We start from the raw sequence: 24,932 nt of genomic DNA on the forward strand, positions 1-24,932 counted from the left end.
AATAACAATAAAATAAAATAAATAATAAATTCAGTTCTTTTATGAGAAATTTATCTATGTATCTATGTTTCTATGTATCTATCTATGTATCTATGTATGTATGTATGTATGTATGTATGTATGTATCTATCTATCTATCTATCTATCTATCTATCTATCTGTCTGTCTATCTATCTAATCTTTCTATCTACCTATCATTTATTTAAGGATTTGTAAGTTAGGTGTGTTCTGGAATAAGAATACTACAATTATACCAGCCCTTTCACTAAAAATTATATTGGGCAATTTGCTTCTTTAATCTTTAGTGCTCTGCTCTGTAAAATGGAGATAATAAAAATTATGATATTATTGTGAGGATGGAATGAAGTAACATACGCAAAGAGTTTAGCACACGATTCTGCACATGGTAAAATGCTCAGTAAATGTTAGCAACTATTAATGATATTTCTTTAATGGATATGGGCAGATATTATAGCTATTATCTCAGAAATAAAATCATATATGTTTTTAATATTTTCTAGTAGTTACATTATATAGCTTTTAAATAATAACAAAATAGACCAAATTATAAATTGTGCTTACTGGAGAGATTCCACTTGATAGATTCAAATTAAAAGGAAACACCTCATAAATTCAAAACGTGTTCTATAGATCTCATTTGAATTCTGAAACAGTTTTGTGAGGTAAAAAATTTTATCATTCATCTTCTATAGATGAGAAAGCTGAGATTCAGGGAAGATAAATAGATTTATCCAAAGTTATAAAGCTGATGAGGGCACTCAAACTTATACCATTCAGCTTCTGGGCAGTGCTCTTTCTGCTGTCCATGCAGAAAAGAGGTATTCTGAGTAAAGACGGAAAATAGCTTGTAATTTTCATATTTCATAAAAGCCATTTTTATTTCAAGAAACTTTAGATCTTGTCTAATATTAATCTCCTTTAAGAATTTTTCCTGATTATTTTTAAGCATTATTTTCTCTGTATGATGTAAGCATTCCTATTACAGTTTATAAAATGGCTTCAGACACTTATTTTTAAACTATCATTTATAACATTATCTGTATGATAAATTTCATTCCTAATTTTTATCTATGATAACAAGGACAGAGAGTTATCTGGGTTTTTTTCAAGGCAAAGGGATTGAGCATGACAGGGACCTGCAAAGGGATTGAGGATGATACGGAACTCAATAACTTTTAAATGTTTCAACTCTTCAGAGCAACATAGAAAAAAGTATTTCTCTGTATAAGTTGATCACTTTTCATGTATTCCTTATTGGCAAGCAAAATGGAATTTTCAACCTGCAGATCAAGGTTTATGATTCAGACTTCCTCAATGTTGATTTATAAGCACCAAAAATGACTTAATTTTTAATTGAATTGAGACTTTCAATCTAATTGAGAAATTGGAATCTGAGTCTTCCTCTCTTGATTAAATAAAATGTTACTTTTCTATAGGTGAGTAGTATATATTATCTTTGAAGGATTCTGAAATTTTATACATCAGATCTTATACTCTGACTTCATGCTTTTATTTTGCCTCAAAAAATTAATTACTTAATTAAATAAACAAAGTTTTCACTCCAAAGCAAATTTCTGACAAGAGAAGTTGGAGGTGGGGAGAGAGAGCACTGATTAGGGAAAAACATTAAACTCAATAAAAAAGTCTCAGATTCTCTAGGTTCTTGTATGGAGAAAAGGAACTATAAGACTAATTATGGAAGAAATTCAAATGTGAGTCAATACTGTGGAAATAAAGCTAATAATAAGAAAAATATTCATGAACTATGCTCAAGAAATATGAAGAACTTTCCCTACCATATTTAACATCGTGTAGGTATTTTCACAAGACTCTTACTGTTAGGCTTTACCACGCTTACAATGATTTATAACATATATTTATTTTTGCAGAGAACCAGAGTCACTCCACCAGTCCTGCCTGGGGCCCCATGAAAGTGGCCAACAATGTCACTGAGTTTATATTCCTGGGACTTTCCCAAGATTCTGGAATGCAATTGATGTTCTTTGTTTTATTTTTCCTCTTCTACGTTGTGATCGTGGTGGGAAATTTGCTCATTTTGCTTATGGTCTTTTCTGACTCCCGACTGCACACACCCATGTATTTCTTCCTCAGTAACCTGTCTTTTGTGGATATTGCCTATTCCTCAGCCACAGCACCCAAGATGATTGCAGACTTTATTTCTGAGAAAAAGACTATTTCCTACTGGGGCTGTATAACTCAGATGTTTACCTTCCACTTTTTTGGTTGTGCTGAGATTTTTGTTTTGACCGTCATGGCTTTTGATCGTTATGCTGCTATCTGCCAACCCCTCCGTTACACTGTCATCATGAGTGCTAATGCTTGTACTGTGCTGGCATCACTGTCCTGGTTGGGGGCCCTGGGTCATTCCTTTGTTCAGACCCTCCTGACCTTCCAGCTGCCCTTCTGTAATGCTCAGGTTATAGACCATTACTTTTGTGATGTCCACCCAGTCCTAAAACTTGCCTGTGCTGATACAACTCTGGTAAATATGTTGGTAGTTGCCAACAGTGGTCTCATCTCCCTGGGGTGTTTCCTCATTCTTTTGGCCTCCTACACAGTCATTCTGTTTAGTCTTCGAAAACAGTCTGCAGAGAGCCGACGTAAAGCTCTCTCTACCTGTGGATCTCATCTGACTGTAGTAACTTTCTTCTTTGTTCCATGTATCTTTATTTATCTCCGTCCATCCACTACTTTCCCATTGGATAAAGCTGTGTCTGTGTTCTATACTACCATCACCCCAATGCTGAACCCACTCATCTATACGCTGCGGAATGAGGATGTAAAGAATGCCATGAGGCGCCTATGGAGTAGCAAGATCTCCTTGAAGGAAAAGCAGAGAGGATAGTTTGTCAGAATTGCAAAATCAGAGAATTAGTGGATACCTTCAATGATCCCTAATTTATTAATAATTAAAAAAATTGTTCCTAAATGCAGCTTTTATGTTTTGTCTAACAGGAAATAATTTGAGGCTATTTTAGACAGGCTAAACTTAAACCTTTCCATGCTTGGCAAGGTTTATCCTCTCTTACTTCTAGAGTAAAAGAATTAACGCTGCTACTCAATAGCTCATTTAACCTCGTTAGATCCCTTCTATCCACATCAATCTCTCTTAAGCTACAAATCAATAATTTAGAACGGGGTTATAAGAGAAAGATATTCCTGGTCATATCTTCACACCAGATCATGTCTCTTCGAAAAAGAAGTCTAATTTACCAGAAGCTGCACTGTTGTTCCCTCCTTCTTTCCTTCCTTACTTCATTTTCTTTTTCTTCCTTTTCTAGTATTTTCCTATAAATATTGCAAAATCTAGTTGGGGAAACAGATTTGCAAGGAGATAATTATAATGCAATACAACAAATGCAGACATAGAAATATATACTTCCTACAATCAATAAATTGCCTGAAGGATGGTTTCTGTACAGGAAAGAAAATATAACTTTACATATTTTGAGGTGGACAGCAATTTCTTTAAAGACCCTCTTGGAAAATCTGAATACTCTTCTACTACATTACTATAATTTTTACTGAAAGAAATCTTACTCTTTTTTGGCAATAAATACACAGACTAGATTAAAGCAACTAAAATGAGTTGATATTTGTACTATTGAAATGACTAAGGAGATGTAATTCTGTTATAAATTTTTAGTTGAACTTGTCTTCAGTTCTTTAAAAGAACAAAATGGAATAAACACATCTTCTTTTTTGTGGTATTCTTAGTAAAGTTGAAAAACAGATAAGTATTCTCAGTATTCCGGGAAAGGCATTTTTCTCCTGAGAAATTTTCTTAGTTCTTATCTCATGACTCATATTGTTCAAGAATTCTGCCCTGATTATTTTTATTCAACATTTATTTTCTATATGCCTTAAGCAATCCTGTATATAATTTATAAAATATCACTTACTTTTTTCTCTTTTTTAATGGATTTTTAGCTGGTATCCACCACTTATGAAGAATATAAGTGATGTATATTCTTTTCTACTCTCCATGTATGGAACAGAGGGGCTTGCACAGTAGGTACTTGTCAGAATCTGTTGATTATAACTCTAATTTCTAATTTTTTTCCTTAGTAATGGGGACCTGACATTATTTATGGTGGTCCAATTAAAATATTGCATTGACTTGCCTCAGATTCTTTTAAACTTCAATTCAATAATTTAGAATGACCTTATAAGAAAAAGATATTCCTTTTGAAGCCCAGTGTGGACAATCTGATATTAATAGTAGTTGGTTGGTGGCACTTTTGAAAAGTCTTTAAAATGGTTTGTCTACTCCAGCCGTCTCATACATGATCACCATGAACATTTTGATGATTAAAATTTCCTTATAGTTACTGCATTGCCTTATAGTTATTTTCATATTACTTTCCCTTTGCAAAAGGGTAATTCTATCCTTTTTTTAACTCCTGATTTTTTAAGATAAACAACAAACACACAAATTATATTTAAAATGATAGAATACATTAGGTTTCCTTTTTCCTCCTGAGAGCGAAGTATTATAATAACAATAACAATGACAACAACAACACTTGCAGTGAGAAAAAAATGGCTTAGACCCACAGGAACAAAACAGGACAGGAGTTAGATGCCAAGACATTTCAACAAAAGTTTGGAAAATGTAAGACAAAAAAGTAGTAACTGATTTGACAGCATCAGGAAGGCTAAGTCTAAATTACCAACAGAGGAATAGTGAGGAAAAGGGCAGAGATTCTCTTCCTGGAATCCCTATGATGATTGGGATGCCAGGATGCCAGGTCGGGGGAGATGAGGTTCAGGGCTGCTAATGAAGGTTAAGAGAAAGGAACAGTTCAATCTTCCATCCTCTCTTTCTGCTCCCAGATGCCATCGGTGGCATATGAGTCACAGACAGAATATTGGCACCTTTGCTTAAGAAAATGAATGTTAATGTCACATCTGCCTTTGGAGATTGCAAAAGAAATGGCTACCTTTCTACTGGAACCCTAACCAGAAGCCTACCAATAAATTAAACATTTACATAAGGGTTTTGAAAAAAGAAAAAAGTCAGTCTTAAAAAAAACCAAAAGGAAACTGGTAGAATTAGAGGTAATTCAGGGAAAAAAAAACTTTAAAAAGCTGTATCTTCTCATCAATGAAAGAAAATATTTGTAATCTTTAAATAAGAATATGATGCATTGAAAAAATATTGAAAAACTTATTTTTGGAAAGTAAATAAAATCAAAAAGAACAATAAACAAAATTAAAATAAATTAGTACGCATTATAAGAAAACAAGTAGTCAAAGAAGTCATAAAAGTACAGTCTCTATGAAAGTAGAGTAAAAATGTCAAAGAAATAGAAAATAGGAAAGATAAAAACAAGAAACATGAGAAGTCAAGTTGGGGGCAAACCATTCAACTCACACATATTCCAGGAGGACAAACAGAAGGATGGATTTAAAAGAAACAATGAAAATGAATTTCTGAGAACAGAAAAGCTTAATTTTCTCAATACGAAAGATTTACTGAATGCCCAGCACAAGATTTAAAAAAATCCCAAGGCACATTACTATGAAATTTTATCATCTTAATGATTGAAAATACTGTAAAATTATTAAGAAAAAACCACATAACTCACAAATGAGCAGAAATTAAAATGGCATGAGTATGCTCTGTAGCAAACTGATCCTTAGGATACAGTGGAAAAGTTCGTCAAACTGATTTTCATCCTAGAATTCTATATAGAATAAATCTATCAGGAAGATAGAATAAAGCTTTAGTCACGCAAAAATTTATAAAGTTTACTTCACAAGTATTCTTTGTTTCTGAAAGTATGGGATAATGTGTCCCAGCAAAACAAGAGGAAGAAATGAGATCAATAAATTAATATATGCAATGCAGGGTGGCTAAAGCTATTTTTAAAAAGATCCCAATCTCTTTTCTTTTTCCTTTATCTTTCTTCATGTGAGTCAGGTAATGTGCACGTCATAAGGTTTGAGGGAGATACATCTCATGCAGGAGTGCAAAAACTCAGTCATCATGCTTATGAACCACAAAGGGATCAAAGGCACTCTTAAGATGACAGCTGTACAGTAGGCATAGGAGGCAACATAAATGGATGAAAGCAGAAGATGGAAGCCCCCCAGGTTCTTAAAACAGAAAGGAGAGGGTGAAAATTTATATTATCTAATATATTGAAGCATCTTAGTTGTAAAGGTACAGTCAGTAGTTTGAAACAAGTTTATACACTCAAGGAAGGATACATTTGTGGAAAATTGTATCATTTAGAGTTCCATCAGGAAGTTAATGACACACTTAATATAGGATAATAAAGATTTATTTAAAGAGATGCTGTCTGTGAGTTTATAGGCATAGAGTACCACACAGGCCAGTGCTATAATCAGAGGTAAGATGCGATGGAGCTGTTTAAACCATTGTGCCTGAAGGGACTGAGAGAGGGAGGAAATACAGAAACCCCCAGAAGAGAGATTTATGATAGCCATTTGAAAGGAGGAATGACCTTTAGTGGGAGGTCAACCAGCATGTGGCCACATGGTCTAGCTTATTCTCCTTCATACCCCTTTCCCAGTTTTATTGAAGTATAATTGACAAATAAGAATTGTACATATTTAAGTGTGCAACTTGATGTTTTGAAATATGTATACACTGTGAAGTGATGATCACATTTAAGATAGTTAACACATCCCTTACCTCACAGGGTTACCTTTTTGTGTGTATGGTGTGAACCCTTAAGATCTACTCCCTTAGTACATTTCAGTTGTCCAATACAGTATTGCATTGTAATACAGACACCATGTTGTGCATTAACTCTCCATTAAAAGAAACAATGAAATTCATTTTGCATAACTGAGACTTTGTAAACTTTAATCAATATTTCCTCATTTCTCCCTTTCCTTTCCACCCCATGGCAACCACCATTCCACCTCCAGTTTGAGTATTTTAGATTCCACATATAAGTGAGATCATGCAGTAGTTGTCCTTCTGTATCTTGCTTTTTAAAGGCTGAATAATATCCATTGCATATATATACTACAATTTTTTCAGGCTTAATTGAGGTATGATTTACAAATAAAATTTGCATGTATTTAGGGCATATGCATACTTATGAAATGATTACCACAACCAAATTAATTAACATATTCATCATGTTACATGATTATCATTTGTGTATAATGTGTGTATATATGTGTGTTAACACTTGAAATCTACTTTTTTTTTTTTTTTTTGAGACGGAGTCTCGCTCTGTCGCCCAGGCTGGAGGGCAGTGGCACCATCTCGGCTCACTGCAAGCTCCGCCTCCCGGGTTCACATCATTCTCCTGCCTCAGCCTCCCGAGTAGCTGGGACTACAGGCGCCCACCACCATGCCCAGCTAATTTTTTTTTTGTATTTTTAGTAGAGACGGGGTTTCACCATGTTAGCCAGGATGGTCTTGATTTCCTGACCTTGTGATCCACCCGCCTCGGCCTCCCAAAGTGCTGGGATTACATGTGTGAACCACCGTGCTCGGCGGAGATCTACTTTCTTAGCAAATTTGAAGCTACTGTACACTGGGTCTCCAGTACTTACTCATCTTGCAGCTGAAGGTGTGTACCCTTTGACCAACATCTTCTTTTTCCTGGCATTTCCTAGCCCCTGCTAACCACCACTCTACTCTTCATTGCTATGAGTTTGATTTTTTTAAAGATTCCACCTATATGCGATATCATATAGTAGTATTTGTCGTTATGCGTCTGGCTTATTGCACTTAGCATAATGTCCTCCAGGTTTATCCATGTTGTAGCAAATGGCAGGATTTCCTTCTTTTTAAGGCTGAATAATCCATTATGTGTATTTGTACCACATTTAAAAAATCTATGCATCTGTAGATGAACACTTAAGTTGTTTTTATATCTTGGCTAGTGTTATAATACTGCAGAGAATTTGAGAGTGCAGATATGTATTTAAGATAGTGGTTTTATTTCTTTTGCATACACACCCAGAAGTGGGATTGCTGTATCATATGGGAGGTTTATTATTATTTTTTTTGAGGAGCCTACATACTGCCTTCAATAATGGTTGTACTAATTTATATCTCCACCAAAAGTTTACAAGGGCTTTGTATTAGTCTGTTCTCACAGTGCTGATAAAGACATATCTGAGACTGGGAAATTTATAAAGGAAAGAGGTTTAATTGACCTACATTTCAGCATGGCTGGGAAGGCCTCAGGAAACTTACAGTCACAGTCATGGTGGAAGAGGAAGCAAACATGTCTTTCTTCACGTGGTGGCAAGAGAGAGAAGATTGAGAACTGAGTGAAGGATAAAGCCCCATATAAAGTCATCAGATCTTGTGAGAACTTACTCACCATCAGAAGAATAGCACGAGAAAACTGCCCCCATGATTCAATTACCTTTCGGTGGGTCTCTCCCATGACATGTGAGGACTACGGTAACTACAATTCAAGATGGGATTTGGGTGGGGACACAGCCAAACCATATCAGGTTTCCGTTACATCCTTGCCAACACATGTTATCACTGGATTTTTTGATAAAAGGCAATCTAACAGGTGGTAGGTGATATCTCAGTGAGGTTTTGATTTGCCTTGATTATTTCTGATTTTGAGCATTTTTTTCCATATACCTGTTGGCCATTTGTGTATCTTCTTGGGAAAAATGTCTATTCAGATCCTTTGCCCATTTTATGAAATCATTTTTAAAATATCTTTTGCCTATTTAGAAGCTTGTTTATTTGCTATTTGGTTGTATAAGTTCTTTATATATTTTTGGTATTAACTCCTTATTGGATGTATAGTATACAAATATTTTCTCCCATTCTGTAGATTTCCCTTTCATCGAACAAATAAAGATGAGACCAATGTCCAGGAAATTTTCCCCATGCTTCCTCCTAGGAGTTTATGGGGCCAGGTCCTATGTTAAGTCTACAATCCACTTTGAATTAACTTTTGTGATTGGAATAAGAGAGGCATGGATTCTTTGCATATGGATATCAAATTTCCCAACATCATTTATAGAAGTCTGTCATTTACATTGTATATTCTTGGTGCCTTTGTTGAAATAATTAGTTGACTGTATGTATGTGAGTTTATTTCCACGCTTTCTATTCTGTTTTATTGGTCTGTGTGTTTTTATGCCAGCAACATCTGTTTTGATTATTACAGTTTTGTAATGGAGTTGAAATCAGGACGTTTAATACCTTTAGCTTTGTAGTTACACTCAAGATTGCTTTAGCTTTTCATGCTCTTTTGTGGTTGCATATGAATATCAATTATTTTTTCTATTGCTGTGAAAAATGTTCATTCCATTTTGATAGGGATTGCATTGAATCTACAGATCATTTTGAGTAGTATGGATTTTTTAACAATACTAATTCTTTCAGTTCATGAATATGGGATATGTTTCACTTATTTGTGTCTTCCACAATTTATTTCATTAATGTTTTATACTTTTCAGTGTACAGATATTCTACCTCTTTAGTTAAATTTATTCCTAAGTATTTTATTGTTTTTGATGTGCTCGTAACTTTTTCTTGATTTTTTCTATAGATCATTATTAGTGTAAAGAAATGCAACTGAATTTTTCTGTTGATTTTGTTAGTCTGCAAAATTTCTGAATTTGCTTATTAGTTCTAACTGTTTTTTAGTAGAGTCTTCAGGATTCTTTCTACACAGGATCATGTCATCTAACAGAGACACTAACTTTTTTATTTGGATGCATTTTCTTTCTTTTCCTAATTACTTTGGTTATGACTCCCAGTACTATGTTGAATGGAAGTAGGGAGAGTGGTCTTGTTCTTGATCTTAGAGATAAACATTTCAATTTTTCATCATTGAGTTTAATGTTTATCATAGGCTTGTGATATACAGGCTTTATTGTGTTGAGGTACATTCCTATAATTTATTTGTTGAAAATTTTGTATTGTGAAAGAATGTTGAATTTTGTCAAATGCTTTTTCTGCATTTGTTTAGATGATCTCATGGTTTTTATTTCTTATTCTGTTAATGTGGTGTAGCACATTTGTTGATTGTGTATGTTGGATAATTCTTACATCCCAGGAATAAATCCTACTTTGTCATGATGCAATATCTTTTTAATGTCCTGGTATATTTGGTTTGCCAGTAGTTTGTTGAGGATTTTTGGACCTTTGTTAATAAGGGATATTGGCCTATAATTTATTTTTCTTGTTGGTGTCCTTATCTGGCTTTGGTATGAGGGCAATGATGGCATTGTAAAATGAGTTTAAAATATCCCCTCCTCTTCAATTTTTTTGAAGGATTTTAGAAGGATTGGTATTAGTTCTTTTCAAAATATTTGGTGGAATTCAATTATGAAGCCATCAGGTCCTAGGATTTTCTTTGATAGGAGATTTTATTATTGATTCAATCTCCTTACTCATTACTGTTAAGATTTTCTATTTCTTCATGATTCAGTCTTGTAGGCTGTATGTGTCTAGGAATTTATCCATTTCTTTTAGGTTATCCAATCTTTTGACTAGTAATGGTTCATAGCATTATCTTATGATTCTTTATATTTTTTGTAGCATTAGTTGTAATGTCTCCTTTTTCATTTTGGCTTTTATTTATTTAAATCTCCTATTTTATTTTTTCTCAGTGTAGATCAAGTATTATTGATTTTATTTATATTTCCAAAAATCAATCTTAGTTTCATGATCTTTTCTACTGTTTCTCTAGTCTCAATTTCATTGATTTCTTTTCTAATCTTTGTTATTTCCTTTTTTTCTACTAACTTTGGCTTTGTTCTTTTTTTAGTTCATTGAGCTGTAATGTTTGGTTGTTAATTTGAGGACTTTCCTCTTTTATTTTTGTAAACATTTATTACTATACATTTCTCCCTTAAAACTACTTTTGCTGCATCCCAAACCTTTTTGTATGTCATGTCCATTTGGCCCATTGATGGTTGTTTAATTTCTATATGTACATGAATTTTCCAGTTTTCCTCTTATTATTGATTTTAGTCTCATACCACTATGGTCAGAAAATATATTTGATATGATTTTAGTCTTCTGAAATTTGTTAAGACTTGTTTGTGGCTTAACATACAATCTGTCCTGGAGAATATTCTATGTGAGCTTGAGAAGAATGTGTGTTCTGCTGTTGGATTGAATATTCTGTGAATGTCTGTTAGATTCATTTAGGCTGAAGTTGTTCAAGACAGTGTTTTCTTAATAACATTCTTTCTGGATGATTTATCCATTGTTGAAAATAGGATATTAAAGCTCTCCATTATTGTTGCCTTGCTGGTTATCTCTTGCTTTAGATTTGTTAGTATTTGATTTATATATTTAGGTGCTCTGAGGTTGGATGTATTTGTATTTATAACTGTTATATTATTTTGAGGAACTGACTTTCTTATCAATATCTAATGACCTTCTTTGTCTCTTGTGACAGTGTTTAAAGTCTATTTTGTCTGATATACATGTAACTGCTACTGCTCCTTTTTGGTTTTCATATTCATGGAATATTTTTGTTTTTTGTCCCTTTCCTTTTAGTCTATGTGTGTTATTAAAGGTGAAGTGAGTTTCTTGTAGGCAGCATTTAGTTGGATCTTATTTTTATAAATCAATTCAGCCACTCTTTGTCTTTTGATTGGCAAAATTTGTTTATTTATAGTTGGTAAGTAAAGATTTACTATTGTCAATTTATTGTTTTCTGGTTGTTTTGTAGATCCTTTATTCCTTTATTACTCCTTTGTTGTTTTCCTTTTTGATTTGATCCTTTTTTTTCCAGTGGTGTGCTTTGATTCCTTTCTGTTTATCTTTTGTGTATTTACTATAGGTTTTTAATATGTGGTTGCCATGAGGCTTACATAAGTATTCTTCTTGTTTTACCATTCATTTAAAGATGATAACATCTTAACTTTGATTGCTAAAGAAGCTCTGTACTTTTACTTCCCTTCTCTTACATTTTGCTTTTGATGTTACAGTTTACATTTTTTATGTGTCTTAAGAATTTGTTATAGCTATAGTCATTTTTCATACTGTCACCTTATAACTTTATAATGATGGTGTGATTTACACCACCACCATTATAGTATTTGAATATTCTAAATTTAACCATATATATACTTTCCCAGTTAGTTTTATATTTAAAGTTACTAATTATCTGCCTTTTATTTAATCTTAAAAATCCCCCTTTAGAATTTCTTGTAAGGCAGGCAATAGTGAAGATTCACTCAACTTTTATTTTTTTTTCCTAAAGAAGTATTTATCTTCTTCATTTCTGAAGGACAGCTTTGCTGGAAAAATATTGCCGGATGGCAGTTTTATTTTTCTTCCATCACTTTGAATATATTATTTCATTCTCTCCTGATCCTCAAGGTTCTTGCTGATAAATCCACTGATAGCTTTATTTAGGTCCTTTTGTATATGACATGCTTCTTTTCTCTTGCTGTTTACAAGCTTCTCTCTTTGTTTTTAATTTTTGCCAGTTTGATGATAATGTATGTTTGTGGATTCTTTTTTTTTTTTTTTTTTTTTGGTTGAATTGACTGGAGAACTTTAGGCTTCGTGCAACTGGATGATCATTTCTTTCCTGATACTTGCTAAGTTTCCCATGATTATTCCCTTAAATAAGCTTGCTATCTAATGCTCTCTCTATTTTTCTTCTGAACCTACTATAATTCTAATGTTAGCTCTCTTGATGGTATTCCATGGCTTTTGTAGGTTTTATTCATTTTTTAAAATTTTACCTCCACTTACTGGATGATTTAAAATACTCTGTCTTGAGTTCACTTATTTTTTTATTCTGCTTCATTTAGTCTGATGTTCAAGCCTCTATTACATTTTTTTTTTTTTAGTTTAGCTGTTGTATTTTTCAGCTCCAACATTTCTGTTTGGTTCTTTAAAAATATTTTCTGTCTCTTTATTGAGCTTCTCATTTTGTTCTTGGATTGTCTTCCTGATTTCATTAAACTATTTATTTGTGTTCTCTTGTAGTTCCCCAAGATTCCTTAGGTAATTATTTTGATTTTTTCCAGGCAATTTATAGATCTCCAATTCTTTGGGGTTGGTGACTAGAAATTAATTTTGTTCCTTTGGCGATGTCATGTTTTCCTGCTTCTTTGTGATCTTTGGATGTTGATTTTGTCAGTGACTAAACCTGCTGGAGTCCTCTGTGGAGTTAAGTACTGTAGTTTGTGCAATTATCATTGTGGGTTCCCTGGTAGTGAAAGCAGTGTAGTATGTGCAGCTGATAAAGGCAGGAGACAGACAGATTCTAGGCAGACAGGGATGAGTCCATGGTGAATCCCAACCTTCAAGCCAAAGACAACCTGAAGCCTGAAAACCGAGCTGCCAGTTGCAGGTGGAGTCCACAACCGAACTGAGAACTTCCTCAATGCCTTTTACTGAATCGAATGGTGTTTTTTCCAGGCCTGCCCATGGACAGCACAGATTCCTCCATTCTGAGCCCACAAAAACCCCAGACTCGGCCTCACAGATGGCTCTCTGCTTTCAGCCCCACTCTCACACAGAGGGCTACCCACTTTGGCTACTCCCTTGTTGTTACGAGTTTTTCTGCCACTCAATAAAAACCTCATCAGCCTTGCTCACTCTGTGGTGTCTGCATGCTTCATTCCTCTTGGTTGTGGGACAAGAATCCACAACCCGCTGAACAGTGGGTGTGAAAAGAGCTGTAACACACGCTCCTGTTCACTAAGCTACAGGAGTGAAAAAAAATTGCTGGGTGCCACACACCCCCAGTTGTTGAGCTGTGGGCAGTAGGACTGAATGAGCTGTGACACACCCCCATTTGCTGAAGCTGCTGGTAGTGAGAACGAACAAGAACTGTAACACTTCCTGGGGGCTCAGACCTTGACTCCCAGAGCAAAAGCTGTAACATCTCTTTGGGCTCCATGGTTGCTGGCATCTCTTGAGTTTTTGGGCACTGCTGCATCCCCCTCATCCAGATACCAGTACTCAAGGTGGAAGTCAGTCACAGCACACCCAGACCAGCCATGGGCTGAGCACTGAGCTATGGTGGGTGTCATGGGATCTCGGTGAGTAAGCATAAGTGGAGCATAGCCTGCCAGGCCAAGTGAGTGGAACGAGTTCAGGGGGCCTCAGTGAAGCCTCAGCAGAGGCTCTGCTGGCCACGGAGATTTCCACTTGGCAAAGTGTCACTGAAAGAATCCTGTGTCACATCCATGAGGACTGTTGAGGTTCTCAGTATAGAAGGCTACCAGAATTCTGCTCAGATCAGGCTATTGGGGACTGCATTGATTCCTACCACATGACTGATACTGATAGACCTCATCATTTCTCTTTGTTACCAGCAGTCTACAGATTTCTCAGCTATGTTGGTCTCCCTAGCAATCTGGGATGGGTGAAACTTAAGCTGGTTGTTTGGGCAATGCTCCAGTAGGCTGTGTAAGATGGTTCACCCCACTCTCCTTTTCTCTGCAAGGGGAACTTGCAAGCTGAGCAGTGCCCTCTCCATGCTGAGCACTGCCAGCCTGAAGGAGATGATGCAGGCAAAATGAAACAGTTTTTTTCTACCATTTTTTTTTTTTTGTGGTTATTCTTGTGGTTTTTTTGGTCTGCTCTATTGTTTAAACTTCTTAAGTGGATTCCTGATCTCTTCTAGTTATTTTCATTTGTGGATATTTGCCCAATTGTTGTTCCTTGTAGGAGGAATAAAGACTGAGATCACCTACTCTGCCATTCTAGCTGATGTCTAACACATTTTCTTTGTTCATCTGACTATGGACATTTAGGCTGTTTCCATATCTTGGCTTTTGTGAATAATGCTGCAGTAAACATGGGTGTGAAGGTAACTCTTTGAGGTTCTGATTTCATTTCTTTTGGACATATTCCTAAAAGTGGGACTGCTGAATCATATAATAACTCTGTTTTTAATGTTTTGAGGAACTGACATATTATTTTTCATAGTGACTGCACCATTTTCTGTTTCCACTAACAGTGTACAGGAGTTTCAATTCCCTAAATTCTAGCCAACGCTTCTTTTGTTTTTTGATAATAGGCATGCTAATAGGCATGAGGCAATATCTCATTGGTGTTTGGATATGCATTTCCTTGATGACTAGTGATGCTGAACATATTTGCATATACCTGTTGGCCATTTGTATATTTTCTTTAGAGAAATGTCTTCAAGTTTTTCGCCCACTGGGAAACTGCATATTATCATTATTATTTTTGCCATAGTAGGACTGATTTTTAAGTGCTTCTTATAAATTGGAGTTATTTAAATTTACTTTTTTCTATTTATTATTTTCCTGTTAAACTTGTCTTTATTTTCTAATAATTTTAAATTGTTTTAATTTCTAACATTTTCCCCTATATTTGTGTCTGCCATTGATAAGTTTTAAATTTCATTATCAAATATGCTATAACTCTTTTCCTATTGTTTTTCCTTCATAGGGGCAGGATATACTTAGAAGTTTTTATTCATTCCAAAATAATTTAAATAGTCTATATTTATAGTAATTAAAAAATTACTCCTTTGCAATTTATGTTAAGTATAAGTTATAAAATATAAATCTTTTAAAAAATCTGGTTAACTAGCTGTTCCAACACAACTTATTGTGTCCTCTGGGACAATAGAATTGAAAATGCACATCATACTCTAGAGAACACATATTGTACATCGTAGCATTTTCCACCCCTAATCCTGTAAGGATTCGCCATTTTTCTTCTGTGAAACTTAAAAGTTGTGTTTCTATGCTCTTTGGATGAAGCACAGATCAACTTTTAAATTATTCCCTCAGGGCTTATGTTCCTACCTGGCTTCCCCTGGCCTCCAGAGGATTGATATTTTGTAGTTACACCCCATGCTGCTAGTTAGTCTACTGTTACATCAGGGCAGAAACTGATACATACCAACATATAGAGGATAAAGTCCTCCACAGTGGATGGTGGAAGACGCTTCTTCTACCTCCTCCCCATAGTTCCTGAATGCACCAAGACTGTCACAGTAATTGGTAGGTGGAATGTTGTTATAAAGTTTACATAAACCATCCTATTTTTGAGACAGTAGGATAGATATAATTATGGGAATAACTATGTAAAATGCGCAGAGATCAGTAGTAAGAAACAGAAAGCAGCATGTAAGGAAATGTCTTAGGGAACTGTGGGTCTTAGCTGTGCAGTGGATGGACAAATTGTTTCTTCTGTGCCTTGATCTCAATAATTAAAGCATTTTAAAGTCAGGGTTGAACAGGGCATTGAGGAGACAGCTTGGTCATTTTATACTCATAGGATGAACCATTTGTAAACAAGCTCAGAGAAGGCTGTTTTGATTTATGGGTCTTCAGAGAGTGACAAATTATTAAAATAAACTTCCAAAATTTTGAATCCCTTTACTCCTGAAAGAAAGTCAGAAAAACCAGTTACTTCTTATTATAGTTCTTCAGGATGATCTCTGTGAAGGGGATGGGAAAGGTGAGGCTTCAAATGTTTCATTTCAAACGGATTAGTGTTAGTAGTAGTAAAAACTTTGAAAATAAATAGAAAAGCAAAAAAGAAACTTAAAAGCAACGAGACTCTTACTTGAAATAAATGTGGGTGAAATATGTATTTTAAATAAAAGGATTCTATAAAGCAAAATTAGGAATTATGTAGCAGAGTAGGGAAAGACTAAATGAATTAATAAAAACAATTAGATGTTGTGGTATTTAATTTTTTTCAAAGTCTAATGATTTATTTATTCAATAAAAATCCATATAATCATCCCATCCATCCATCCATCCATCCATCCATCCATCCATCCATCCATCCATCCATCCATTTAACAAACACGTATTGAAGACCATAGCGTGCTAGGAACTACCTTAGGCACTAGATATGTAAATAAGACATACTTCATGACCTCAAGAAGCTCAGAGTTTCTGTTATATTTTGCAAAATACAAACTGAAAAATTACAATGTAATGAGTTAAAATTTTTATGGAGGTGTAAACAGAGTACTATTATGGGAGCCATAGAAATAGGGCATTACTGTGGAACTTATGTATACAAAATTCATTCAAAATTTCAGGCATTTTAGAAAACAGCCTTCTGAGAATAGCTGAAGGATTTAAAAATAGTGATACATCAACAATGTAACAGGACTGTGGGTCTGGGAAAAATACGGGGAGCATTATATGCATTAATCACTACAATACCTATGAAGTAGGTACTGTCATTATTTCCATTGCACTAATCAGGCACATTGAGGCAGAGAGAGGTAAGTGAGTTGCCCAGGTTTACACAGCTAGTAAGTGGTTCAGCTATGGTTAGAACGAAGGCACTGAGAAATAAAAATGAAACCCTTAGCTCCCCAAGCTACTGAATGGACCCTCTCTTGGCCAAGGGGACACTAGAATAACCTTAAAAGCTGAGTTTTCAGCCATGACAAGATGGGCAGTCAGACGTGCCTTCTTACATCCCCGCCCTCACTGACCTGCCATTAGACTTTCCTACCTAAGTGCTAAATACAAACCTGCTCTTTTGAAAGACTCCACTGCTGATATCAACCAACCACTGAAGCTGTCCCTCTTTTTTGTGGTTTTAACACAACAATTAACCAGCATTCCTTCCTGACAAGAGACCAACTTTGTGTTACTCATGAAGTGGCATGAAGCACAATTGTGCATGTACATGGTTCTCCTTTCATAAATATTCATGACTCCTCCTGTAGCTTATTGAGCCTATATATTTGGCCATCTCACTCAGTACATACTCCTTTTGACATTCCCTCGAAATATTTGTTTCTGGCTCCTGGCCAGAGGCTATATTTCCCAGCCTGTCATAATAGCCACCCTGCAGGCTGCAACTCTAAGAGAAATAAAGGTCCTCCTTTCCAAATTTATGAACCTCATCATTCTTCAGTTGACACCACTAACACCCCATATCTAAGTATATTAAAAGAGAAATAAGCAGCAAATATATATAATATATATTATAACATAAATGTGTAATACATGTAAATATATAATTATATATATTTATATGTAATTTATATTATATATAAAATATATTTTAATATACTTTAATATATTAAAGTAAATTAAAAGAATATATTAAAATATATATTAGTTGTATATAAAAATATTTTTAATATACTTTAATAATATATTAATGTATATTACTATATATTAATTTTAACATATGTTAATAACATTAAAGTATATTATTAAATATAATAATAATATATTAAAGTATATTAAGACAGAAATAGGCAGCAAATGATCTTCAAAATATTCTAATATTGAGATCAGCCCTCCTCTGATCCTAATGGTTTCTTCTTGCCTAGTTTACTGTGCACAACAATGCATACAGAAAATCAATGTAATTACTACATATTGATATTTTCTGCTACTGATTTATTTATGATATTCGAGGTCCTTGGGCGTCCATATGCCTATCTATATGGTGAAGATGCTTCTCTATACTCCTTCCTCGCCATCCCACAGAATAAGTGAGCTCAATATCCTAAAAATAGGAAAATTAATTCACATTATTTCTAAGTGTTGTATATACCCACAATGGTGATTACATCACTGTTTCTCCCTATTGCTACCCAAATCATTCTTAATTTACCTTTCTTATTTACCTAGTAAAATAATTTTACTCTCAACCTACTTTTACTTTAATGGAATCATAGGATTTTAGAGGTAGAGCATTTCTTAAAATTCTAGTTAAAATCCCTTCTGTTGCTACGAAGAAACTGTCATAGAGGAAGATTTCATGACCTCAGCATCACCCAGATTCTTGTTTTCCCCCAAAGCATTGGTTCTCTTGAGGAGATTTCACAGTTTACTCACCTACAGGGAATGCGCCTGTACTCCCTGGTATTTTCATAGTCATCCTCTAGGTACTATGTCCCTGCAGATTAAGAATGGGAATTTTCTAGATGTTGTTAAAAGAGGAGCAGAAGCTTAGGAGGAGTAGGTGGGTGGATGTAAGATGAAGTAAATCTTCTTAAGCAACTTATGCAACCACTGCTCTAAGAATAAGCACTAATTTGGAATAGACATCCCCTCCTAAATGGCAACCTTGGAAAAAAATGCCCTAAGTCAGTCTTCATGAGTGGCTTATCTCCCCCAAGAATTTCCCACAAACATAATTGCTTGCTTTGGGTTTTCTTGGCACAATTCCCAGCCTTTCTTGGGGTGTTGCCGTGCATACCCAAGTATGTATAGTTTATTTAGCCCAATTTTATTAAGGACCTGGAGTGTGCTAGATGAGACTCATTTTAGACACAGAAGATAGACAATATTTTTAAATTGCCATTGTGGAGTTTAAATTCCAGCTGCCTTTGGTAGTATGACAATAGCAACATATGATCCACTGATAAATCCTGCCTGTTGCATCTCCTAAATATTTTCTAAACAAATTATTCCTTTCTCCAAATAGTTATTGCTGTATTGTTAGTTTAAGCCATGTATTTTTTTCCTGCAATGTTGTCTTACTCCAATTTATTCACATAGCAGCCAGGGTGATATTTCTAAATTGCAAATTGTATTAAGCTATTCTCCCAAGTTTTATTGTAAAACATATTGAAAGAAAATTGGAAATCCAATTTTATTATTGTGGGTTACATTACTTGGTCTTTAACTACTCTTTATTCTGTTCTTCTTCTACCAGTTGCGGGTCTTCTACAGTTCTTAGAAACTCTTTCATGCCACAAGGCCTTTTCAATTACTATTCTCTCTTCTTAAAATGCTTTTCTTCAAACTTTCAAAGCTAGCAAAAGGTCACCAACTCAGAACCTTTTCTAAAATACTCCATCACACACACCATCGTCATTTACTCTACTGTCACCCCTTTTTTATTTCCTGCTTGTCTTTTAGCACTAGTAGCAATTATTTTATTTTACTTATTTATATTTTATTTTTATTTGTTTACTTATTTATTGTCTGTCTATATTTTCAGAATGGAAGTTTGATGAGGCAGATATTGAATCTTCCTTGTTCATTGTTGTATCTCAGCAGGTAGCATATAGTAGATCCTCTCTAAATGTTTGTGGAATAAACAAATGAATAGTTTATAGAAGTGACACAGAGGCTCTATATTTAGGAATATACTTTTTACTATCACATGTAGATAGCTTTGTTTTGACATGCGTTAAATGACAAGTGCTGGACAGAATAAGAATTGTTGCGTCTTTTATGGTATTTTAGGTCATGGTTATGTTAATGTAGGGAAACTAGGTGTTTGTTCTTCCTTGAGGAAGTGAAATGGTGTAGTGGTGTGTGTGTGTGTGTGTGTGTGTGTGTGTGTGTGTGTTATGAGTAGTGGCTGAGCATTACTAGCTTTGGGAGTAGAGGGTTTGACTGGCTGCCTGACTATCGGATTGAGATGCTCCAGCAAAATATTTCTTTTCCACTTCACACTTGTGAAGGGTAGAGGAGAGAGACATTCATCAAGGAGTGTGGAGGGATGAATCCTTTGTATTTTTGTCCTAAGGAATAAATGTGGTTGATTTTGGTTCTTAATGCAAAGTATACATCATTGGTTTCTAATTTTATGTCATATCTTGAACACTGAGGTACAAAAGAAAATCTTTGACACTTTTTCTGGTAAAATCACCCTTTCTATTCCATAATACCTGATGTATGTTTGTCTTTTCAAGACATCAACACTCATCCACCTCAATTCTTTCTAGATCAGTGCCATTTTCTACTTGTGTTTTGGTGGAATGGGTACGGAGCAGAGCAGAGGAGGAAGGGGTGATTTGTATGACGACACTCAGAATCACTGTATCATGTCCCCATAATAATAAAAAAAAGCATATGGTCTTGTAATGGTATTTACTGCTTTAAAATATTCATCTCCTTTCAATAATAAAGGGGTAATTATTTACTTAAGAACAAATAATCACTTCCATCTGGTCAAAAACTACATAGCATAATAGCAAAATATGTAAATGAGCTGAGTAATTGTATTATTTCAGATGCCTTTGGTAGAAATTTATTTGATTGTTGGAACCTCATAGTTGACTTATCAGTGAATGTAAATGAGTTAGTATATAACTAGCTCATAACCCTCATAACTAATAACACAACAAGTATATAATTATAAGCTATACCTGTTGTGTTATTAGTTATGGGGGCTATGAGCTGCCTCCTCCAGGTAAGTACAGTAAAATCATTGTTTTGTGGAATCTCAGGAAATATGTCATCCTGGATAAACTTATTATCTTTCTTTTGATTAAAATCTTCCTAAGTCAAATTTAAAATGTTTCTATCTTACTAAATATGCTTAATTAACTCAGTGAGGTCCACTCTGGGCAATTTATGGACATGGGGAAATTGATCCCTTTTCTAAATAGTCCCACACTACTCACTTTCTGAATATTTTTACCTTTCTTCCTCTTGCTACCAGATTCCTGGAAAACACTGGTCTTTTTTTCTTTGTGTCTGCTTGTAGTAAGCCATCCCTTCTTCAAAATGCAATGCTTCTATAAGATACTGAAGGTCATTTATCTGTGTTAAAATTATGTACAAATTGAGTCAGTAGGTTCTGAAAATGGCACACTTAATTTCTTTACTCAGTAGTATACATAGTGCCAATAAGTGTTTGGACACAGCCACATTGTTTGGTATTACAGAACCTTAACTTTTTAAATATTCTTTTTTATGTTTAACTTTTTAAGTAATAAGAGAGGTTAGGCTGGGTGTAGTGGCTCATGCCTGTAATCCCAGCACTTTGGGAGGCCGAGGCAGGTGGATCACGAGGTCAGGAGATAGAGACCATCCTGGCTAACACAGTGAAACACCATCTCTACTAAAAATACAAAAAATTAGCTGGGTGTGGTAGTGGGCACCTGTGGTCCCAGCTACTCGGGAGGCTGAGGCAGGAGAATGGCGTGAACCTGGGAGGCGGAGCTTGTAGTGAGCCAAGATTACGCCATTGCACTCCAGCCTGGGCCACAGAGTGAGACTCCATCTCAAAAAAAAAAAAAAAAAAAAAAAAAAAAAACCAATAAAACAAAGCAAAAAAAACTAATAAGAGAGGCAATACCAAAAAATATCACATCAGCAGAAAAGCAGAAAAGAAACAACTCTCTTATATTGGCTGTTGGTTACAACAAAACTTACTTTGGTGGGGCAGTTTGTAACCTTACTTAAAGAAAAGCATGTTTGGTAATGTGAATTGTTATTTCATTTTTATTTAACAAGTTTTGTTCTACTTAGTGGTGTCAGGTTCAATACAGGGCAGTAAGCAAAATTTTAAAAATAATATTATTCCCATTGTCACCTTGAAACAGCAGAGCAGATCAGCTCAGTATCAAATTGGGTAGCAAGCATACCCATTTCTCAGATCACTACACCCACTTACATTCCTGCAATGTTGAGAAAATTTTATAGTCAGTGTAGTATCCAGTATTGATAAATCTGGTCACAGCTAGAAGAATTTTTATATAGGGCTTTGCATAGCTGTAGATTGTGGCTGGTTGCCTGTTACCAAGGATCGAGCTGTACAGGTTTCGGTTATGGAAAAATATGTCCATTCACTACTCATGAAGCCTTGGGACCTCTTTTCTGTATTACAACTAAAATACTGCTAGATCTATATGTGTACTATTAGAATGCAAGCCTAAGTGTACAGGTTGGCAAGATTTCACAATAAAAAAAGATCTAGAAAAAAGAGGCCACATCTCTGATTGCCAGTCTAAAATTTGGCTACACTCAGAAGTAGCTTCACATATTTCTTACTAACGCAGATGTTTGGGGGAAGAAGTAGTGCATTGCCGAATTTCACAAAAAGTAAGATTGTTAACATTAACAAGCTGAGATTTGAATTTCAAATACATGCCACACTTCATATAGTTTTAATGTTTCCAATTTATAAGTTCATCATATACTCTCTCCCTCTTGGTTTATCAAATATAAAATGGGAAACCAAATGTATCCTCATGTAATCTGTTAATGACAGGGAACATATGACAATTTTGAAAGCGGTGATATAACTCTAGTTAAATACTATGTGGACTAATTATAGTTTCTTTAATTTTCATAGCTATATTATGAAAAAAGTAAGTTGAAGAAATGGAAACTGCAAATTACACCAAGGTGACAGAATTTGTTCTCACTGGCCTATCCCAGACTCGGGAGGTCCAACTAGTCCTATTTGTTATATTTCTATCCTTCTATTTGTTCATCCTACCGGGAAATATCCTTATCATTTGCACCATCAGGCTTGACCCTCATCTGACTTCTCCTATGTATTTCCTGTTGGCTAATCTGGCCTTCCTTGATATTTGGTACTCTTCCATTACAGCCCCTAAAATGCTCATAGACTTCTTTGTGGAGAGGAAGATAATTTCCTTTGGTGGATGCATTGCACAGCTGTTCTTCTTACACTTTGTTGGGGCTTCGGAGATGTTCTTGCTCACAGTGATGGCCTTTGACCGCTATGCTGCTATCTGCCGACCCCTCCACTATGCTACCATCATGAATCGACGTCTCTGCTGTATCCTGGTGGCTCTTTCCTGGATGGGGGGCTTCATTCATTCTATAATACAGGTGGCTCTCATTGTTCGACTTCCTTTCTGTGGGCCCAATGAGTTAGACAGTTACTTCTGTGACATCACACAGGTTGTCCGGATCGCCTGTGCCAACACCTTCCCAGAGGAGTTAGTGATGATCTGTAGCAGTGGTCTGATCTCTGTGGTGTGTTTCATTGCTCTGTTAATGTCCTATGCCTTCCTTCTAGCCATGCTCAAGAAACATTCAGGCTCAGGTGAGAATACCAACAGGGCCATGTCCACCTGCTATTCCCACATTACCATTGTGGTGCTAATGTTTGGGCCATCCATCTACATTTATGCTCGCCCATTTGACTCTTTTTCCCTAGATAAAGTGATATCTGTGTTTCATACTGTAATATTCCCTTTACTTAATCCCATTATTTACACACTGAGAAACAAGGAAGTAAAGGTAGCCATGAGGAAGTTGGTCACCAAATATATCTTGTGTAAAGAGAAGTGAAAGATAAATTATACATTTTATAGTCCTCCTGAGGATCGTTGTCCTAAAGCAGGAAGTATTTGCAGTAATAATGCTGCATTCACTTCCTCCTTTCATTTGTGTTCTTTAAATTTTACTATAATTTTTCTCTATTAATTCCTCTTTATATTGAAAAAATAGAGGAATTAAGATGAACATAAATTTACTCACACCCACCCTGAAATTCCTGGCAGATCATTATTAGAATTTTGAGATATAATAATAATCTGCTAAAGTACATTTTAACTAATTGTTAATTGAGTAACTATTCTGCAGAGGCTCTGACTTTGAGGAGAACATGTTGAGAAAAATAAATAAGACATGGAGACGTGTCCATTAAAAATATGAAGTAAACGGCAAGCATATGAATGTAGCTAACTTCAAGTTAGCAAATAAATATTGTTTTCATGTTTCAGTGTTGGCTCAGTGGAATGGTATCTGGTAAACATCTTGTTGGGTCTGGAAAAACAGATTATTTGTCCTTTATCTCCTCTTGTTTCCAGAGTTGATGGAAAATGAGGATTCATTTATACAAGGTATTTCAGTTTATATTTCAGGTGGTGTCCACTCACCAGTTTGGAGGCACAACTCAAAATTTTATCACATTATGAAAACATTTTTTATGAATTCAAAGCAGAGTGTAATTTGGCTGATACATGAGATTCATGTCATTCCAGATGAAGCCTCCAGGCAACTAGCAATTTTTATAGCCAGTCCCTACTTACATCCTTCAGAGTGAAAGTAGGCTTGGGGAGAAAGCTTCCAGGTTGACTGGGATTGGTAGACATCTAGCTGTGTAAATTTTTTTTTCTAAACTATCATCTCATCTGCCACTTTTGTATGTTTTCCATGATTGCTAATTCTGCCTCCCATGTTAAATTGGTAGGGTGCTGCTTTTGTTAGCACTTAATTCAGAGTTCTTTCCCATTGAGAGACCTAGATGTATT

The 24,932-nt window shown here is 35.1% G+C and overlaps 2 protein-coding genes and 1 non-coding gene across 4 annotated transcripts in view; 2 read left to right on the forward strand and 1 right to left on the reverse strand.

Moving 5' to 3' along the window:
* Window positions 1–24,932, forward strand: part of LOC126958127 (olfactory receptor 4Q3) — a 76,250-nt gene that overhangs the window by 50,603 nt on the left and 715 nt on the right. The window lies entirely within an intron of this gene.
* On the reverse strand, window positions 5,959–6,057 carry LOC126960480 (small nucleolar RNA U13). The gene has a single exon (XR_007728021.1). It is a non-coding gene; the product is annotated as a small nucleolar RNA U13 (small nucleolar RNA).
* On the forward strand, window positions 22,700–23,967 carry LOC126958128 (olfactory receptor 4M1). Its single transcript, XM_050796246.1, has one exon. The coding sequence runs from the start codon at window positions 23,026–23,028 to the stop codon at window positions 23,965–23,967; it is 942 nt and encodes a 313-aa protein (XP_050652203.1). The 5' UTR covers window positions 22,700–23,025.

Source organism: Macaca thibetana, chromosome 7 (assembly GCF_024542745.1).
Source record: "Macaca thibetana thibetana isolate TM-01 chromosome 7, ASM2454274v1, whole genome shotgun sequence".
In the NCBI taxonomy this organism is placed as follows: domain Eukaryota; kingdom Metazoa; phylum Chordata; class Mammalia; order Primates; family Cercopithecidae; genus Macaca; species Macaca thibetana.